General features: G+C 37.9%; 1 protein-coding gene across 1 annotated transcript; it reads right to left on the minus strand.

Moving 5' to 3' along the window:
* Window positions 1-14167: 14167 nt before the first annotated feature.
* LOC145820346 (uncharacterized) lies at window positions 14168-15459 on the minus strand. Its single transcript, XM_082915676.1, has 4 exons — window positions 15387-15459; window positions 15162-15305; window positions 14834-14953; window positions 14168-14739 (listed from the first exon to the last, which is right to left on the minus strand). Exons 1-4 carry the CDS (start codon window positions 15408-15410, stop codon window positions 14437-14439), a joined length of 591 nt encoding a protein of 196 aa, XP_082771802.1. The 5' UTR covers window positions 15411-15459; the 3' UTR covers window positions 14168-14436.
* Window positions 15460-16954: the final 1495 nt, after the last annotated feature.

The raw sequence follows: 16954 nt of genomic DNA on the forward strand, positions 1-16954 counted from the left end.
CGACATACCTCTAGCACCCACGGTGAGCTGCCTAATCTGTTTTAAGGACATTGTGGTATTACACAAGTTTCAGTTTGTGCTTTATTTACCATTTTATTGTATTGTGTATTTCTATACAATATCATTGTAAATTCTAGCATATTTTCTTAGTCTGTAATTTAATTTGATTAATCATAAATCTATTTATTTTAGTTAATTACATTAATTTGTACAATAGCTGTGAGATGCTTTAGAGGCATGTCTCGAGCCTTTTTTAATGATTCGAATCGTTCATATTGTAAAATTCATCGAGTTGATCATCAATGTCAAAAATCAAAATGACTGGATATTTTTAGCTTCGTAACAAGAGCATATTTGTTTTTTAAAAAATAAACAGTTAAACACGATTTTAATAATTTTTTTAAAACAATTAGGTCATGTTCATAGAGTTCCAGATATTTGATTAATTGATTTTTTTTATATGATAATATATTCGATAAATCTTACAATATGAACTGCTCGAATTGTCAAAATAACCTCAAAAAAAAACTTCCAAAGCGATGCATAACAGGGCTACTGTACCCCATGGCACAACAGCAAAACAAGAAACAAGTTATATTTCCTAATAAAGGTTGAGCTCATGCCATGTGATGTCATTTTCGTGTTGTTTTATTGTGAGGCTGTATTCAAAAGCAATTTCCTAATATAAGTATTTTAGTTTGAAAAATAATAACACAAAAGTTACATAATTTTATGTAAAAATTCAATTTTTATTGCTTATAAACCCATAATTTTATGGAAAAAGTACATATGACAGGAATGGGGTGCCTATTGTGCTTAAAGCATAAAAGATTGTGTTGTCTGCTTAAACAGCACGACTTCACTGTTATTTATTTTATTTTTTTGCTGATTTTAGTTGTAGCGACGAAATTTTGGATGAGACTTAAAAAACGTTTCCCTAATACCGAAGAAAGGGTGTAGTTTAGTACATTGCCATCCGATCACTTATTATTATTATTATTGTTTTTATTTTTTATTTTTTTAAGGACGAAAACAACAAACAAATATCATTAATAAGAACTACGTACATTAGTAGCCAGCGTATGAACTGAGGTAATTACATTCCTTCCTACCTTGATAATACTAAGAAAACTAAAAGACTTACTAAAATACAAAATATCACTAATTAAAGAAGCTATATGCCAATCAACATTAGATCTATTAGACTGAAGTAAATTAACCAAAACTTGGCAGTTCGTCAAAATCTTGATTCGTTGTAGTTGCTGCCCCATAGCCCAGCGCACAGCTTCTAAACAAGCAATTGCTTCGGAAGTGAGAGGAGAAGGACAATGTAAAGCGGTTGCATGCTGCCCCACCATACGCTGATTAGCATCGTAACAGATCCATGCCGCACCTACTTTCAAACCCTTGGCCCACCATGATCCATCTATAATGAAGGTCCACGTTGCAGTGTCTTCCTGCAAATCCATAATAGAGCCTGTTGCTGATTGAAGAACACACATTTCACTTGAAGCCTGTATGGAGTCAGAGGCATTAAGGTGCAGTAATGTGAGACTAGATATATGAATATTGCGACATATGGCCAAAGTGTAACACTCTTTAGCAAACTCAATGGTATTTGAACAAGACTGCAAATTATGATTGAAAACAAGATTATTGCGTTGTATCCAAATTGCCCATAGCAAGGCCACCAATTGGATAATTGTATCATCACCACCAATTTGCTCGAGCCAATTCTTAAACCGGCAAGAAAACGACAATGGCTGTCCGACACTAAAATCAAGTCCCAACTGTGATCCCTGCCACACCCGCTGGGAATATGGGCACTGAAAAAACACATGTTCTAGAGTCTCCCCGCTCAAATTGTTGGGTATACCTCCTTATTGGAGTGTGGGACCAAATTGATTTATTAAAAGAGTTTTAATTTGGCTTGGTTTAGTATAATGTATTTTTTATATATTATATTTGAGGAGACCCAATTCAATTTGGATATAATTAGGGTTTGATTACAAAACCCTAGATTCACAATTTTGTTGGTGTATTATTTTTCCCAAGAGGAAAAAAGGACAGAGGGCTGCCTCCTTATTTAGTTTTCCGAAGGCAGCAAATCGTGATGATTAATTTGGTTTTTCCCGAAGTTGAATGAAGCTACAGCAACATTGATGTACTTGGTTCCTTTCATTCTTGGGTGTATATTCAAGTTGGTGCATCTTTGTTTGGGAGCTTTGGTAAAGCTGGTTTGGGTTATTATTTTGGATCTTCTTCAACTTTGATTCAGAAGATTTTGGTTCTTCTATTTGGTGAGGTCTTTCCTCTTTGTTTATTTATGATTATTTGGAATTCACCTAAGGGTGTTTTGTGAGACCATTAGTGTCTCGTTTGTAATCGTTTGGAATTATTTGGTTGATAGTGGAATCGGATTTCGATCCCGTGGACGTACCTCACATTGAGGGAACCACGTAAAAATTCTTGTGTTGCCTTTGATTTAATTTTTCCGCATTAGTTTTTATTCCCATTGATTGATTTACTTGTGGGGAATCACATCGATTTTCCCTAACAACTGGTATCAGAGCTTACGGTTTATTTGAGTTTATTTATTTGTGTAAATCAATGGAGGGGAATGTGGGTCGTATGTCTAGCTTCAATGGAAGCAATTGGGTAACTTGGAAAACTAAAATGGAGGACCTATTATTTTGTAAAGATTTATATGGACCCATTGAGGGTGATTCTGGCAAACCCGAGGGTATGAAAGATGATGAATGGAATAGGCTTAATCGAAAAGCCGTTGGTGTTATCCGTCAATGGATTGATGACAGTGTGTTTCATCATGTAGCTACTGAAACTTCAGCACATGATTTATGGAAAAAATTAGAGGGCCTTTATGATAGGAAATCAGCCACAAATAAAGCTTTTCTGTTTCGTAAGTTGGTTAATTTAAAATATAAAGAAGGCAGCCCTATTCCGGAACATCTGAATGAAATAAAGAGTATTGTTAACCAACTTGCTTCTATGAAAATTGTTTTTGATGATGAGTTGCAGGCTTTGATGCTACTTAGTTCTTTGCCCGAAAGTTGGGAGACTTTGGTTGTGACCGTCAGTAATTCGGCGCCCGATGGAGTTGTCACAATGGGCCAAGTCACTAGTAGCCTGTTGAATGAAGAAATAAGAAGAAAATCAGCGGGTTCCTCTCATTCAGAAGCATTTGTTGTGAGAGGCCGAAGCAAAACAAGGGGGAGGAGTAAGACTCCTCATGGTCGTGATCAAAGTCGTGACAAATCGAAAGATGGTTCTTTTTCAAAGAAAGACATTGAGTGCTATTATTGCCATGAGAAAGGGCACATGAAGCGAGAATGCCGAAAGCTCAAGAATAAGGAGAAAAGGCGTGATAAAAGTGTGGATAAGAAGCAAGAAGACACAACAGCAGTTACTACCAATGGTGATCTCATGGTCGTTTGTGAAGATGATTGTATCAATTTTGTGGGCCAAGAGAGCAATTGGGTGATTGATTCCGGTGCTTCTTTTCATGTGACTTCTCGAGTTGATTTCTTCACTACCTACACTGCAGGAGATTATGGTTCTGTTCGAATGGGTAATGAAGGTTTGTCCAAGATTATCGGCATGGGTGATGTTTGCTTGGAAACAAATCTGGGCTGCAAGTTGTTGCTTAAAGATGTGAGGCATGTTCCCGACATTCGCCTCAATTTGATCTCTACCGGGAAGCTAGATGATGAAGGCTACAACAACAAATTTGGTGATGGAATATGGAAGCTCACAAAGGGTTCCTTGGTGGTGGCTAAGTGTAAGAAGACTCATACACTTTATTCGATGCAAGGAAAAATTTGTAAAGGTATTGTCAATACACTTCAAGATGATACTTCTACCGAATTGTGGCACAAGCGGCTTGGCCATATGAGTGAAAAGGGGCTGCAAGTTTTGTTCAAGAAAGAGCTTCTACCCGGTTTGAAAGGTACACATCTTAAAACTTGTGTTCATTGTTTGACGGGTAAACAACATAGAGTTTCTTTTCATAAAAATGTTGCTTCTAGAAAAGAAAATATTTTGGAGTTGATTCATTCTGATGTTTGTGGTCCTTTAAAAGTTAGAACACATAGTGGTGCACTTTATTTTGTTACTTTCATTGATGATTATTCAAGGAAAGTTTGGGCTTTTCTACTAAAAGCTAAAGATCAAGTTCTAGAAGTATTTAAGCATTTTCAGGCCATGGTTGAAAGAGAAACAGGGCAGAAATTGAAGTGCATCCGATCAGACAATGGTGGTGAATACATTGGGCCATTTGATGAGTATTGTCGCAGCCAAGGTATTCGGCACCAAAAGACAGTTAAGAAGACTCCTCAACAAAATGGAGTTGCCGAGAGGATGAACCGCACCATTGTGGAAAGAACAAGGTGTTTGCTTTCACAAGCTAAATTGCCAAGATCCTTTTGGGGTGAGGCATTGAAGACAGCGGTTGACGTGATCAATTTGTCACCTTCCTATCCTTTGAATGGTGATGTTCCAGAAAGAGTTTGGACTGGTAAAGATGTATCTTATGCGCACTTGAGAGTGTTTGGTTGCCGAGCTTTTGTTCACATTCCAAAAGATGAGAGGTCCAAGCTTGATAGCAAGTCAAGACAATGTATTTTTCTTGGCTATGGGCGTGATGAATTTGGATATAGATTGTGGGATCCAGTCGACAAGAAAGTCATTCGAAGCCGTGATGTTGTGTTTCTTGAAGACCAAACAATTGAAGACTTTGGCAAAGGTGATCAACCGGAGCCAAAAACTAGTGATCTCATTGACATGGATTTATCTCCATCTTCAGGTGATGATGAAAATGGGGGAGATGTGCAGCCACCTATTGAAGATGTAGAGGATGATGCTAATTCTAATGAAGTTGAGTCAGAAATTGAGGAAGAGCATCCAACTCAAGAACTACCACCACAACTTGAGTTGAGGAAATCTACAAGGGACCGACAACCTTCAAGAAAGTATCCTCCCAATGAATTTGTGTTGATTTCTGATCAAGGGGAGCCGGAGAGCTACCAAGAAGCAATTGAGCATGCAAAGAAAGGTGATTGGAAAAAGGCCATGGAAGAGGAGATGAATTCCTTAGTTGAAAATCACACTTATGATTTAGTGAAGTTGCCTAAGGGGAGGAAAATTCTGAAAAATAAGTGGGTTTTCAAATTGAAGAATGATGGCAAGAATCTGAGGTACAAGGCACGTCTTGTTGTGAAAGGCTTTGGGCAAAAGAAAGGTATTGATTTTGATGAAATTTTCTCACCAGTTGTAAAGATGTCTTCTATTCGGGTTGTACTTGGCATGGCTGCAAGTATGAACCTTGAAGTTGAGCAACTTGATGTGAAGACCGCATTTCTTCATGGTGACCTTGAAGAAGAAATTTACATGGAGCAACCGGAAGGATTTGTGGAAAAAGGGAAAGAGAAATTTGTTTGCAAATTAAAGAAAAGTTTGTATGGCCTCAAGCAAGCCCCGCGGCAATGGTACAAAAAATTCGACTCTTTCATGATGAATAATGGTTTTTCTAAAACCACTTCGGACCATTGTGTGTTTGTGAAAAATTTCCCGGATGGTAAATTTATTATTCTTTTGCTTTATGTTGATGACATGTTAATTGTGGGTCAAGATTCTACCATGATAAACAGGTTGAAATTGGAGTTGAGCAAGTCTTTTGCTATGAAAGATTTGGGACCGGCAAAGCAAATTCTTGGTATGAAAATTGTTCGTGATCGCAAAGAGGTGCTGATTTGGTTGTCTCAAGAAAGCTACATTGAGAAAGTTCTTGAGAGGTTTAATATGGATAAAGCAAAGCCGGTTGGTTGTCCACTTGCGGGTCACTTCAAGCTTAGTTCGAATCAATGTCCTACAAGTGAGAAAGACAAAGAAGAGATGTTGAAAGTTCCTTATGCTTCAGCAGTTGGTTCTTTGATGTACGCCATGGTTTGTACAAGGCCGGATATTGCTCACGCAGTTGGTGTGGTGAGTCGGTTTCTCTCTAATCCGGGTAAAGAACATTGGGCAGCGGTAAAATGGATTCTAAGGTATCTTCGAGGGACTTCGAAGGTGTGTTTGTGTTTTGGGGATGGTAAGCCGATGCTTGATGGGTTCACAGATTCTGACATGGCTGGTGATGTTGATTCTCGGAAATCTACTTCGGGGTATTTGATGACTTTTGCAGGGGGAGCTGTGGCATGGCAATCTAAATTACAAAAATGTGTTGCTCTCTCAACTACCGAAGCTGAATTTATTGCTATTACAGAAGCTTGCAAAGAAGAGTTATGGTTGAAGAAATTTTTGCAAGAATTGGGTTTGAAGCAAGAAAAGTATGTGCTTTATTGTGATAGTCAAAGTGCTATTCACTTGAGTAAAAATTCTACTTTTCATTCGAGATCGAAACACATTGATGTGAGATACCATTGGATTCGTGATGTGTTAGATTCAAAATTGTTACAACTCGAAAAGGTTCACACAGATGATAATATTTCAGATATGTTGACGAAGACTTTGTCGAGGGACAAACATTTAAAGTGTCGAACTTTGGCGGGTATGGTTGATGTCTCCACCTAAGTCGGTAGGGGGAGAATTGTTGGGTATACCTCCTTATTGGAGTGTGGGACCAAATTGATTTATTAAAAGAGTTTTAATTTGGCTTGGTTTAGTATAATGTATTTTTTATATATTATATTTGAGGAGACCCAATTCAATTTGGATATAATTAGGGTTTGATTACAAAACCCTAGATTCACAATTTTGTTGGTGTATTATTTTTCCCAAGAGGAAAAAAGGACAGAGGGCTGCCTCCTTATTTAGTTTTCCGAAGGCAGCAAATCGTGATGATTAATTTGGTTTTTCCCGAAGTTGAATGAAGCTACAGCAACATTGATGTACTTGGTTCCTTTCATTCTTGGGTGTATATTCAAGTTGGTGCATCTTTGTTTGGGAGCTTTGGTAAAGCTGGTTTGGGTTATTATTTTGGATCTTCTTCAACTTTGATTCAGAAGATTTTGGTTCTTCTATTTGGTGAGGTCTTTCCTCTTTGTTTATTTATGATTATTTGGAATTCACCTAAGGGTGTTTTGTGAGACCATTAGTGTCTCGTTTGTAATCGTTTGGAATTATTTGGTTGATAGTGGAATCGGATTTCGATCCCGTGGACGTACCTCACATTGAGGGAACCACGTAAAAATTCTTGTGTTGCCTTTGATTTAATTTTTCCGCATTAGTTTTTATTCCCATTGATTGATTTACTTGTGGGGAATCACATCGATTTTCCCTAACACAAATGGCATCGAACATAAATCGGATCGACCATCAACCCTCTGCGCCGTAACTCCCAATGAACAGGTAAAATACTATGAAGGCATTTCCATTATAAAAAAAAAAAAAAAAAAACCGTCCATTTTGAAGGGATTTTAAGCATCCATAAATTTTTTCAAATTGGGTTTTAGAACGGCATATCGCGATACAATCGATAAACCCGAGATAAAGCTTGTTTATATCCGATTTCACCGAATATTCTCCACTCTTTAATGGACTCCAGACTAACTTATCATCACCATGATGAAATGAAATATGGATAGAAAGGATACGATCAATACAACTTTCCGAGAAGAAAAGTTTGATCAAATTCAATCTCCAACAATGATTCTCCATATCCATCAAATATTCTAATCGCATAATTGGTAAAAGTTGCGCGAGTCCTCTCCGCATTAAAGGGTTAGTAAGAGATGGAATCCATTGGTCCTCGAATGGGTTGATCAACTTTCCATTACCCACCACCCAAAGTAAACCCAAAAGCAATAAATCTCTACCCCACAAAATACTCCTCCACTCCCATGAACACCTCTGAGGGACCCTAAGAAAATTTTGACCTGCACAATATTTACCCAGCATAACCTGAGCAAACAAAGAGTTTGGATACTAAAGTAATCTTGATGCCTGCTTAGCAAATAAAGCGTGATTGAAGCAAAACAAGTCTCTAAAACCCAAGCTGCCCCACCACTTCGGTAGACATAACTTCGTCCAAGTCTTCCAGCAAACACCATTCTGTCGATCTGAATACCAAATAAAGTTCCTGACTATAGCTGTAAATTCACTTAGGAACAACAAAGGCATATTAAAGACCGACATCAAATATACTGGGATGGAATGTAGCACATGATTTATGAGCGCACACCTTCCCGCAAAATTCAAAACACCACATTTCCAGCGTTAGAGTTTAGCTCGAACCTTTTCCAAAAGACAAGAAAAATTTTCCTTCTTAGACTTACTCGAAAACCCAAGATTAGCCCCTAAATAAATGCCTGGCTTCTCCACAATTTGTACACCTAGAACCGAAACTAGAAACCTTTTATGAACAGGCTGCATATTGTGGCTAACATAATGTTCTGATTTGTTAAAATTTATTCGAAGCCTAGTTTGGTTAGAAAAATCCATCAACATCCATTGAAGACACCAAATCTCCTCCATTTTAAAATTCATAAAAACAAAATAGTCATCAGCAAATAGCAAATAAGAAATAGGAGGCGAGTGTCTACTAACAGTAATACAACGACATATCCCTTGAGAACTAAGATGATCAAAGCCATATGATAACATTTGCATCACCAATACAAAAAAGAGTAGGAGAAAGAGGATCTCCCTGGCGAAGACCAACATTGGGAGCAAAAAAATCAAATTGTTGGCCATTAACAAGGATTGAAAAAGTAACAGCGGTCACACATTGAGCAATCAAAAAAATCCACATGTCACTAAATCCCATTTGACGCATAATAGCCAAAAGAAATTCCCACTTGACCCGATCATAAGCTTTATTCATGTCTAATTTAAACCCAAACTCATATTTTCGACAGATCTATTGTGTTTAATATGCTCAATTAATTCATGTGCCAATAGGATGTTGTTTGAAATTAATTGACCACGCAAAAAAGCACTTTGGTTACGTGAGATTAACTTCGGTAGAATCTCTCTCAACCAATCCGCCAAAACCTTAGCCCCTATTTTATATAACACATTACATAGGCTAATAGGCCGATAGTCATAGACCGTTAAAGCGCTCTTCTTTTTTGGAATTAAACAAATAAAAGTCTTATTGACCTCCTTACATAATGACCCCGTATTAAGAAAATTTAATACTGCATCAATGACTGTCGCCCCAGCTTGATCCCAATAAATTTGATAAAAACCCGCTATAAAACCATCTGGGCCTAGTGCCTAGAATTTGCCCAATTGAAAAACTGCCTTTCTGATTTCCAACTCAGTAAAAGGGTGATCTAAGAACTCTACTTGACTTGAGCTAAGTTTAGCCTTAAGCGAATTTAACAGATTAAAATGAGAACGAGTAGAACCTGCAGAAGAAGAATCACCACCACTTACATAGTCTCTTCTCGAAAACAGGCGCTGAAAATGTTCCACAAACGCCTTTTGAATGTCTTCCTACTCCGTGAGTTTGGCCTCATTGCTATCGTTAATAAATCTAATACAGTTCCTTGACCTTCTCCATGATGCCATTCAATGAAAGAAGTTATTATTTTGGTTACCCAGTCTCATCCACTATTGTTTAGAGCGTTGAGCCCAATAAAATTCCTGCTTTTGAAGGAGATCATCCTATTGTCTTCTAAGCTCTTGCTCACGATGCACCTTTTGATCATCTTTGAGAGAAAGTTGCACCCTATGAAGCTGAATTTGAACATCTTCAATTTGTCCTTGCAAGCTTTTATAAGATAAGGAGCTCCAATTTTTCAAGTGTTTCATGGCTATCACCTGTCTTTTACTAAGGAGAGATTGCCTTGAACCTTGGAGAGGCAGTTGCCAAACTTTCCGAATAATCTCCTTTGTAGTATCATCTATTAACCAAACCGATTCGAATCTCCTCCAAGGTGGACCACTTTTTACCCTCTAAAAAGTATCCAACAATAAGGGGCTATGGTTTGACCACTGAATAGGCAACGTAACTAGTGAAGTTTTGTTAAAGACTTGAGCCCAAATGGATGAAACAAGCACTCTATCTAATCTTTCATACGTGACTTCGTCGGGAGAGCGATTGTTACACCAAGTATACCAAACTCCCTGGCTTGGTAAATCCACTAGTTGATTTCAGAAAATCAAATCATTGATCTTTATAGCCCCTTGAATTGGACGATGCGACCAACTTCTTTTCTCCTCCTACCCTCGAACTTGATTGAGGTCCCCCATAATAGCAAAATGAGCATCTAAGGCTCTAAATTGTGCCTCAACTGCACTCCACACCATCACTCGCCTTGCAGCCATTGGGTGTCCATACATCAAGAACAAAAACCATTTTCTTTTTACCTCCTCCATAACTTCCAACAACAGAAAATGTTTCGTATATTCAACTGCTCAAATTAACTGGTTATCCTCCCAACCTGCCCAAAGACCACCACTCCAACCGTGACAATCTGTACTACAACCGTGTTTATTACCCATCAGGTACCCAATTTTCTAAGCCTGTTGGACTGAGAGCTTTGTTTCCATCAAGAAACAAATATTAGGCTTGAATTTTTTGGTCAATTGTTAGGTTGTTCGAACTGTAAAGGAATGACCAAGACCCTTACAGTTCCAGCTGAATATTTTTATGGCATTGGAGGAGGTTGTTGCGGGACAACCTCCTGCAAACCCACTGATGAAACTTCAACAGAAAAATTGATACCTAGTTCTCTAAAGCGAGCTATTTCCATGCGAATAAAAACATGTTCCAAGTCCTCCTAGAATCGAGCACGGTACGGCAACCATCCTCGATGTTCTGGGGAACTAACTTTAGTGTTATAACCTAACTCAGACCCCATACAATCCACTAGTCCATCCACCAAAGATGCACCTCCACTGCACTTCTGAGGTTGAGAATAATGAACCCGCTATGTTGAACGGCCAAAACAGCATCGGCCTTACATACGACATAAAGGCTGAACTGAACCACCAAAGATATGCTTCTGTCGATTGCGACGGTGCTTGAATGGGGAGACCCTACACTGGTGAAGATCCAGATACTGAGATCCAGGCACAGTAGCAAAAGGTTGTCAAACAGGCTTCTTTATTCGGCTGAACTACCGTCGCTGAAAAATACAAGCCGAATTCGAAACTCCGCCTGTGCCATGTAATCCCCGTGCCACTGCCAACCCCCATGGAGGACCCTAAGCCACAACCACCCCGTCCGAAGCCTCTGCATCATAAAGTAACACAAACCCAGTCCCTACAGCAGCTAGTCTTTTTTCCACTGTGGTGCCAAAAATATTGAAGATGAAGGAATACCCACCCTAGATGGGCCAATAATTTCCTTTCCCTTAACCGAATTTATAAGAGTGGGCCGAAAAGATAAATTTTCAGACAGTATTAGGCCAGGATCCTAATAGCCAAAGGCCTGTCAAGCTGGTAAGGAGGCCCGCTAATGCCAACCTCACCAAATGGAAAATTAAGACGTTGGGCCAGCCCATTCTTCGTTAGTGCGTCAATAACTTCTTCATGCTCGTTAAGTCTAATGTGGGCCAATGCATAGTTACCATCAAGCATTCTAGTATTAATGTTGTCCTCCCGTTGTCTTGCCATCTCTTCCGAATCGCTGCCATCAGTCATCAACTGACCAGCCTTAATACCCATGGCCTTTAATTCACTTTCCCACTTCTGCCACAATAAATCCAATTCAAGTATGGACCCCACCGGTGCTTGAGCAAATGATGTAAGATTCTGATGATCGGAGGCATCACCTAGATGTGGCAGACCTATGTGAGAATCCATTGATGATATCGGCATCCTAGCAACAGACTCAAATGATGTTCCATTATTGCGACGTTCTGCAGCATTTGGTGGTGAAGAAACTTGCAACCTATTAACCCCATGATGCTCCACATCTTCCACCAAATTCACTGCCACCATTGGCTGCACCATACCTTCTTGGCCATCAATCATACCATCCATCATTTTTGGAACTAGAGATTACACTGTTTCCTGAAAAATGCGAGTAGTGCGCCGGTCTAAATGATCCGCATTAGCTCAAATCCTCGAAGTATACATCAGCTGGTCCTCTTGATAAAGAACTTCAGTGTTGAGCCGCCTACCCATCTTCTCCATTCGTGCCACAATAAGTCATTGGGCCTCCTCAAATGAAAGAGGACAGTGAAGCTGGGTATGACCCACTTTACCACAATTTCTACATACCTTGCACAACCTCTTATAGCTACAAGAAATGCATTGGTGATGACCATCTCTGAACTTCAAGTATAACCCACTGATCAAAAGCTGATCAGTAGGAACCCAGATCCGAGCTCTTAGAAAGTGAATAGTTCGTGGTAAAAGCATGTCGGTATCAACTTTGATCACATCTCCTGTAAATCAAAGTATAAAAATACAGCGGATAAAATATTTAGATCATACCTTTAGATGATAGAACCTCATGGGTAAATCACGTACTTCCTGAATCTGATCAATCAACCCAGCAGTGGAGTGATATTACAAAACGAATATCACCCACACAAGTCACAGTGCAAAATAGCTCTTGATCGTTGGTTTTTGGGAGAGAGTCAGTATATAGGAAAAACTCAAACATACGTTGTTTTTCTCTTAATCACCCATATCCCATATTATCAAATATATAATATGTTTATCTCATTTATCCATATTAGTTACACTACAAAAAAATTTGTTTTTTGCGACGGTAAACGGCCGTCGCAAATGCTCCCGGAAGCCGTCGCTAATACCTTTTGCGACGGTAATATGGCTTTTTGCGACGGTAAGGGGGGTCGCGACAGATGGGGTTGCAAAAGACCTTTCGCGAGGGTATGTACCGTCGCCATTAGTTTCTGCGACGGTAAGGTGTGTTTTTTGCGACGGCATTTTTCCCGTCGCAAATAATGGGGAAAAAATCACTTTTCGCGACGGCACGTAATTACCGTCGCTAAAAGTGAGTTTTTTGAGACGGGAACATTACCGTCGTTAAAGGCTCTGGCATCATATAAGTATTGGCGACGGCACGGTTTACCGTCGCTAAAGGTGTCCTGTACATTCAATAAGACAGCTTTTGCGACTGTGTTGGTACCGTCGCAAAAGCCTATTAATGGTTTTTGCGACGGGTTCTTCTCCCGTCTCAAAAAATTAAAAAAAAAAAAAAAAACCCTGCTAATAAATTATTAAAAAAATTAAAATAACCTGTATTAGATAAAAAATAAGTATAAAAAATTGAAAAATTACAGAACAATATAAATACGTACATAAATAAAAATTGACAAATAATGAAAATTAATAATATTGTTCCATTCATAGCAATACATAAATAAAAATTCATAACAATAAAAATTATGCCACTACATAACGTCGCATAATACATACATAATGTTGCTCCCAAATTTAAATAACATAAATCAAAATCAAAAGTTTTCGTCTTCATTCGTTCGTGGGTTACAAAAACAAAAATTGGTCATAATCTTGATACGCCCGCATTCCAGAAAAAGCCAACTGCTACTCAGGAAATATCTAAAAAAAACAAGATAAAAATAATTAAAAACCATATAATGTGTTAATATTTTAATTATAGAAAAATATAAAAAAAAATTGACTCATAAGTGAAATCCGACTCTAACTCTCAAACCGGGAACCCGAAAAAAATTAATTTTTTTGAAACTCCCGGACTCATATTATAAAGCTCAAAAAAATTCCCGGACTCAAGTCTGATTTTTTTGAAATTCCCGGACTCAAGTCTGTTGACATGTTGCTTGAGTTACCGTCGCAAGTCTGTTGACATGTTGCTTGAGTTATTGAGGCGTTTCCGTTGGGTGTGAAACTCCCGGACTCATATTATAAATCGGACTCTAACTCCCGGACTCAACCATCTATTGTGAACCAGTGTCAGTTCATTGCTAAAATTCATTATTTATAGAAGCACGGTTAAGAGAAAACTATAAATGTCTTAACTATCAGGAAGAAGGACAAAAATACGCACACAGTTAAATGACCAACTCTATAAATTGCAACCATTTCTGATATTCTCCATTTACCAACATAAAGTCGGGAAGCATGAATTGCAGCATTTTAGAATCCAAAGAAGGTTAGTGTCAAAACATACTAGAGGAAAAATAAATCATTTTTGTGTGTATACAACAACTAGCCAATTCTTTGGCTACATGCAAATAAAAACCATATTTATGATTACAACCCACCATTTGATCATACTAGATGTTGGATCCAGTGGTGCAAAACTAACCAACTGAATCTCTACAGCATTCAATCCATGAAACTTTCTGAAGTACAAGAGATTAAAAAAAATACAATGGTTTGTAAGAACTACTTGAATCTGGTTTCTTTCTCCACATTGGTTGAAACAAGCTCAGCCAAATAGTGAACCACAGTAAATTTTGCCATGTCACGGTATTGTTTTAGTAGTCCATTGAATGTACAAGATTGAAATAATTACAAGTTTTTTTTGGAGAGAGAGAGAGAGATAGAGAAACAACAGAGAAACTTTAGCATGAAGATTATTAGCAGATAAATACATACTTGAGGCCATGGCTCTGGATTAGGAGGAATGCACTTTGAGATTGTACCAACCAAAGACGAAATAATATATGGGATATGAAGGGAAACATGTTCATTTCCAGCCTCAACCAAAGTACCAAGAAGCTGAAACAAAATGGAGGTCTCTTCACCTTCATCAGCAATCCGACTAACCACAATGTGAAGAAGGGGTAACCATTCAGGTGGCAAGTAGTCATTCTGCAAAAAATAGATCAAAAATCTTATCACAACTCAAACTTAGATTGCAGGCCAATTATAAAAATTAAATATGTGATTTGGGAGACATACAAACCTCGACGAGTTCGGTAATTGCACCTGCAGCAGACACCCGAACAGGATAACAAGAAATATCTCCCATATCTGGCATACTCAATGCTTTCACCAGTGAAGAATAGATATCAGCACTCATCTCCTGAATAGTTAAAAATGAACCTGTTAAGGACATGTTTAAATGTGCATGCTGTAATAACTATTCAGGTGGTTAGAGGATATATGGAAACATTCAAGAAAAGAAATGAAATGAAACATACAGAAGCAGCAAGTAAATAATTTTATAAAGACTACATTTGTACGAAAACAGCAGCGAACAAGGAGATAAGCATGAACAAAAACAATCTCACTTCAGGAAGACAGGATGCAAGCTCCCCAAGCACCCAGTTCGCAGAGGCAATCAAATATGGTAAACATGTGGAGATCGTATACAGTGGTAAGACCCGCATACGAACAAGAGTTGCTGTGTATTCAGCTCTTTGCTCGCTTAGAAACTGCATAAGCAATGATAGCTTTGTAAACTCTCAATTCCTAGACTCTAAATAAACCAAATTAATAAGGTAATAGTTCCTTACATCTTGAAGGCTTCCATATGCCATCAAAACACCATAGTACCTGCAACAGTTGATATGGAAACCAAATTTAGGAGAGAAATATGAGTAGCGTGTACACCTGAGGTTTATAATGATGAGAAAGAAAAGGATAAGGGTTGACACTCCGTAACATAATGACATTTATTTATTTAATAAGCCATTTATGAACAAAACTGCCTCAGAAGCACCAAAATTTAAAATAATAGAAATAATCTTTTTAATAAGAAATGATTAGATTCCAGAACAAAGTCTACTAATATATTTTTTCAATCAAAATTATCTCAATAAAATTAACCGTATATATTCAAAGTAAGCAAATAAAACCTTGAATAAAATTAAACAGGATAAACAAGGTGAACAAAAAATTGAGTAAGCTCGCAGACCAGGAAAAAGTGGATCAAATAATAAACATTGAAAGGGAAAAGAAAGATAGATCGAAGAAAGAGGGAGACCTTTCGAACGTAACCGTACTCGCTCTCCTTCTCTGAATCTTCGAAAGTTGTCAATCGAGCTCCGTATACGGATGGCATTTTGTGAGACGGATCAGAAGAGAAACCGAAATAAAAAAATCTAAACTTCAATTCTGTAGATCAGATCGTCAAGGAAACACAAGGTTTCCAATGGAATTCCTATATATAGAGCGGGTTGGCGACATTAGGTTTCTGAGCAGCTCCTTCGCCACTGGAATGAGAGCAGCAGAGGGAAAGCCAATGGAATGAGAAACAAAAGAGTGAGGCTCCTGAACCCCGTCACTCGACGCCATCGTCTGCCGTGCTCACAGTCGCGAGAGAGACAGAGATGGGGATTTTTGGTTCAAAAATTAGGGATTTGAGATTTGGGAATTTTTGGTTGAGGGGGGAAAAACGAGCGGGAATGGAAAAGGGGGAAGGGATTAGGGATTTTTGACATTTGGGATTTTGGGTTTGGGGTGGGGGGGATTAGGGATTTTTGACATTGGGGATTTTGGGTTTGGGGTAGGGGATCCCGAGTAGAAATGGAAAAGGGGGTGGAAATTTTTTTGGAATTTTTTATATTTTTATTATAAATGAATATTTAAATAATAAAATGATTTTTTTTTTTTTTTTGCAACGGAAGATTTGTTAAAAAAATTATTTTTTATTAAAATAATTTTTTTTTATAGTTGATGAATTTTATTTTTTTTTACATTTAGTAATGTTGAAAATTTATTTGTTTCATATTTATTTTAATGAATAAAAAATATTTTTTTTTTATTTGGTAGAAGTAGGGATAATATTTTCCATTAAAATAAAGTTAATTTTTTGTGGTCAATGAAAATAACTTTTTTGTGACTCATTTTTTTTTTTTTATACTAAAAATCAAGAACTAATTTTTTGTGGTAGAGGATAGAAGTGGCAGTAGTGGTGAAAGTGGTGGATAAGAGGTGATAGTGGTGGTGGTAGTGATGGTGAATGAGATAAGTGGTGAAGTTGTGGTAGTGGTAGAGGAGATAGAATAGCGGTGGTAGATGAGAGGTAATGGTAGTAGTAGTGGTGGTAATGAAGTGGTAGCGATGATGGTAGTAATGATAG

Source organism: Camellia sinensis, chromosome 2 (genome assembly GCF_055761805.1).
Source record: "Camellia sinensis isolate YWXY chromosome 2, ASM5576180v1, whole genome shotgun sequence".
Lineage (NCBI taxonomy): Eukaryota > Viridiplantae > Streptophyta > Magnoliopsida > Ericales > Theaceae > Camellia > Camellia sinensis.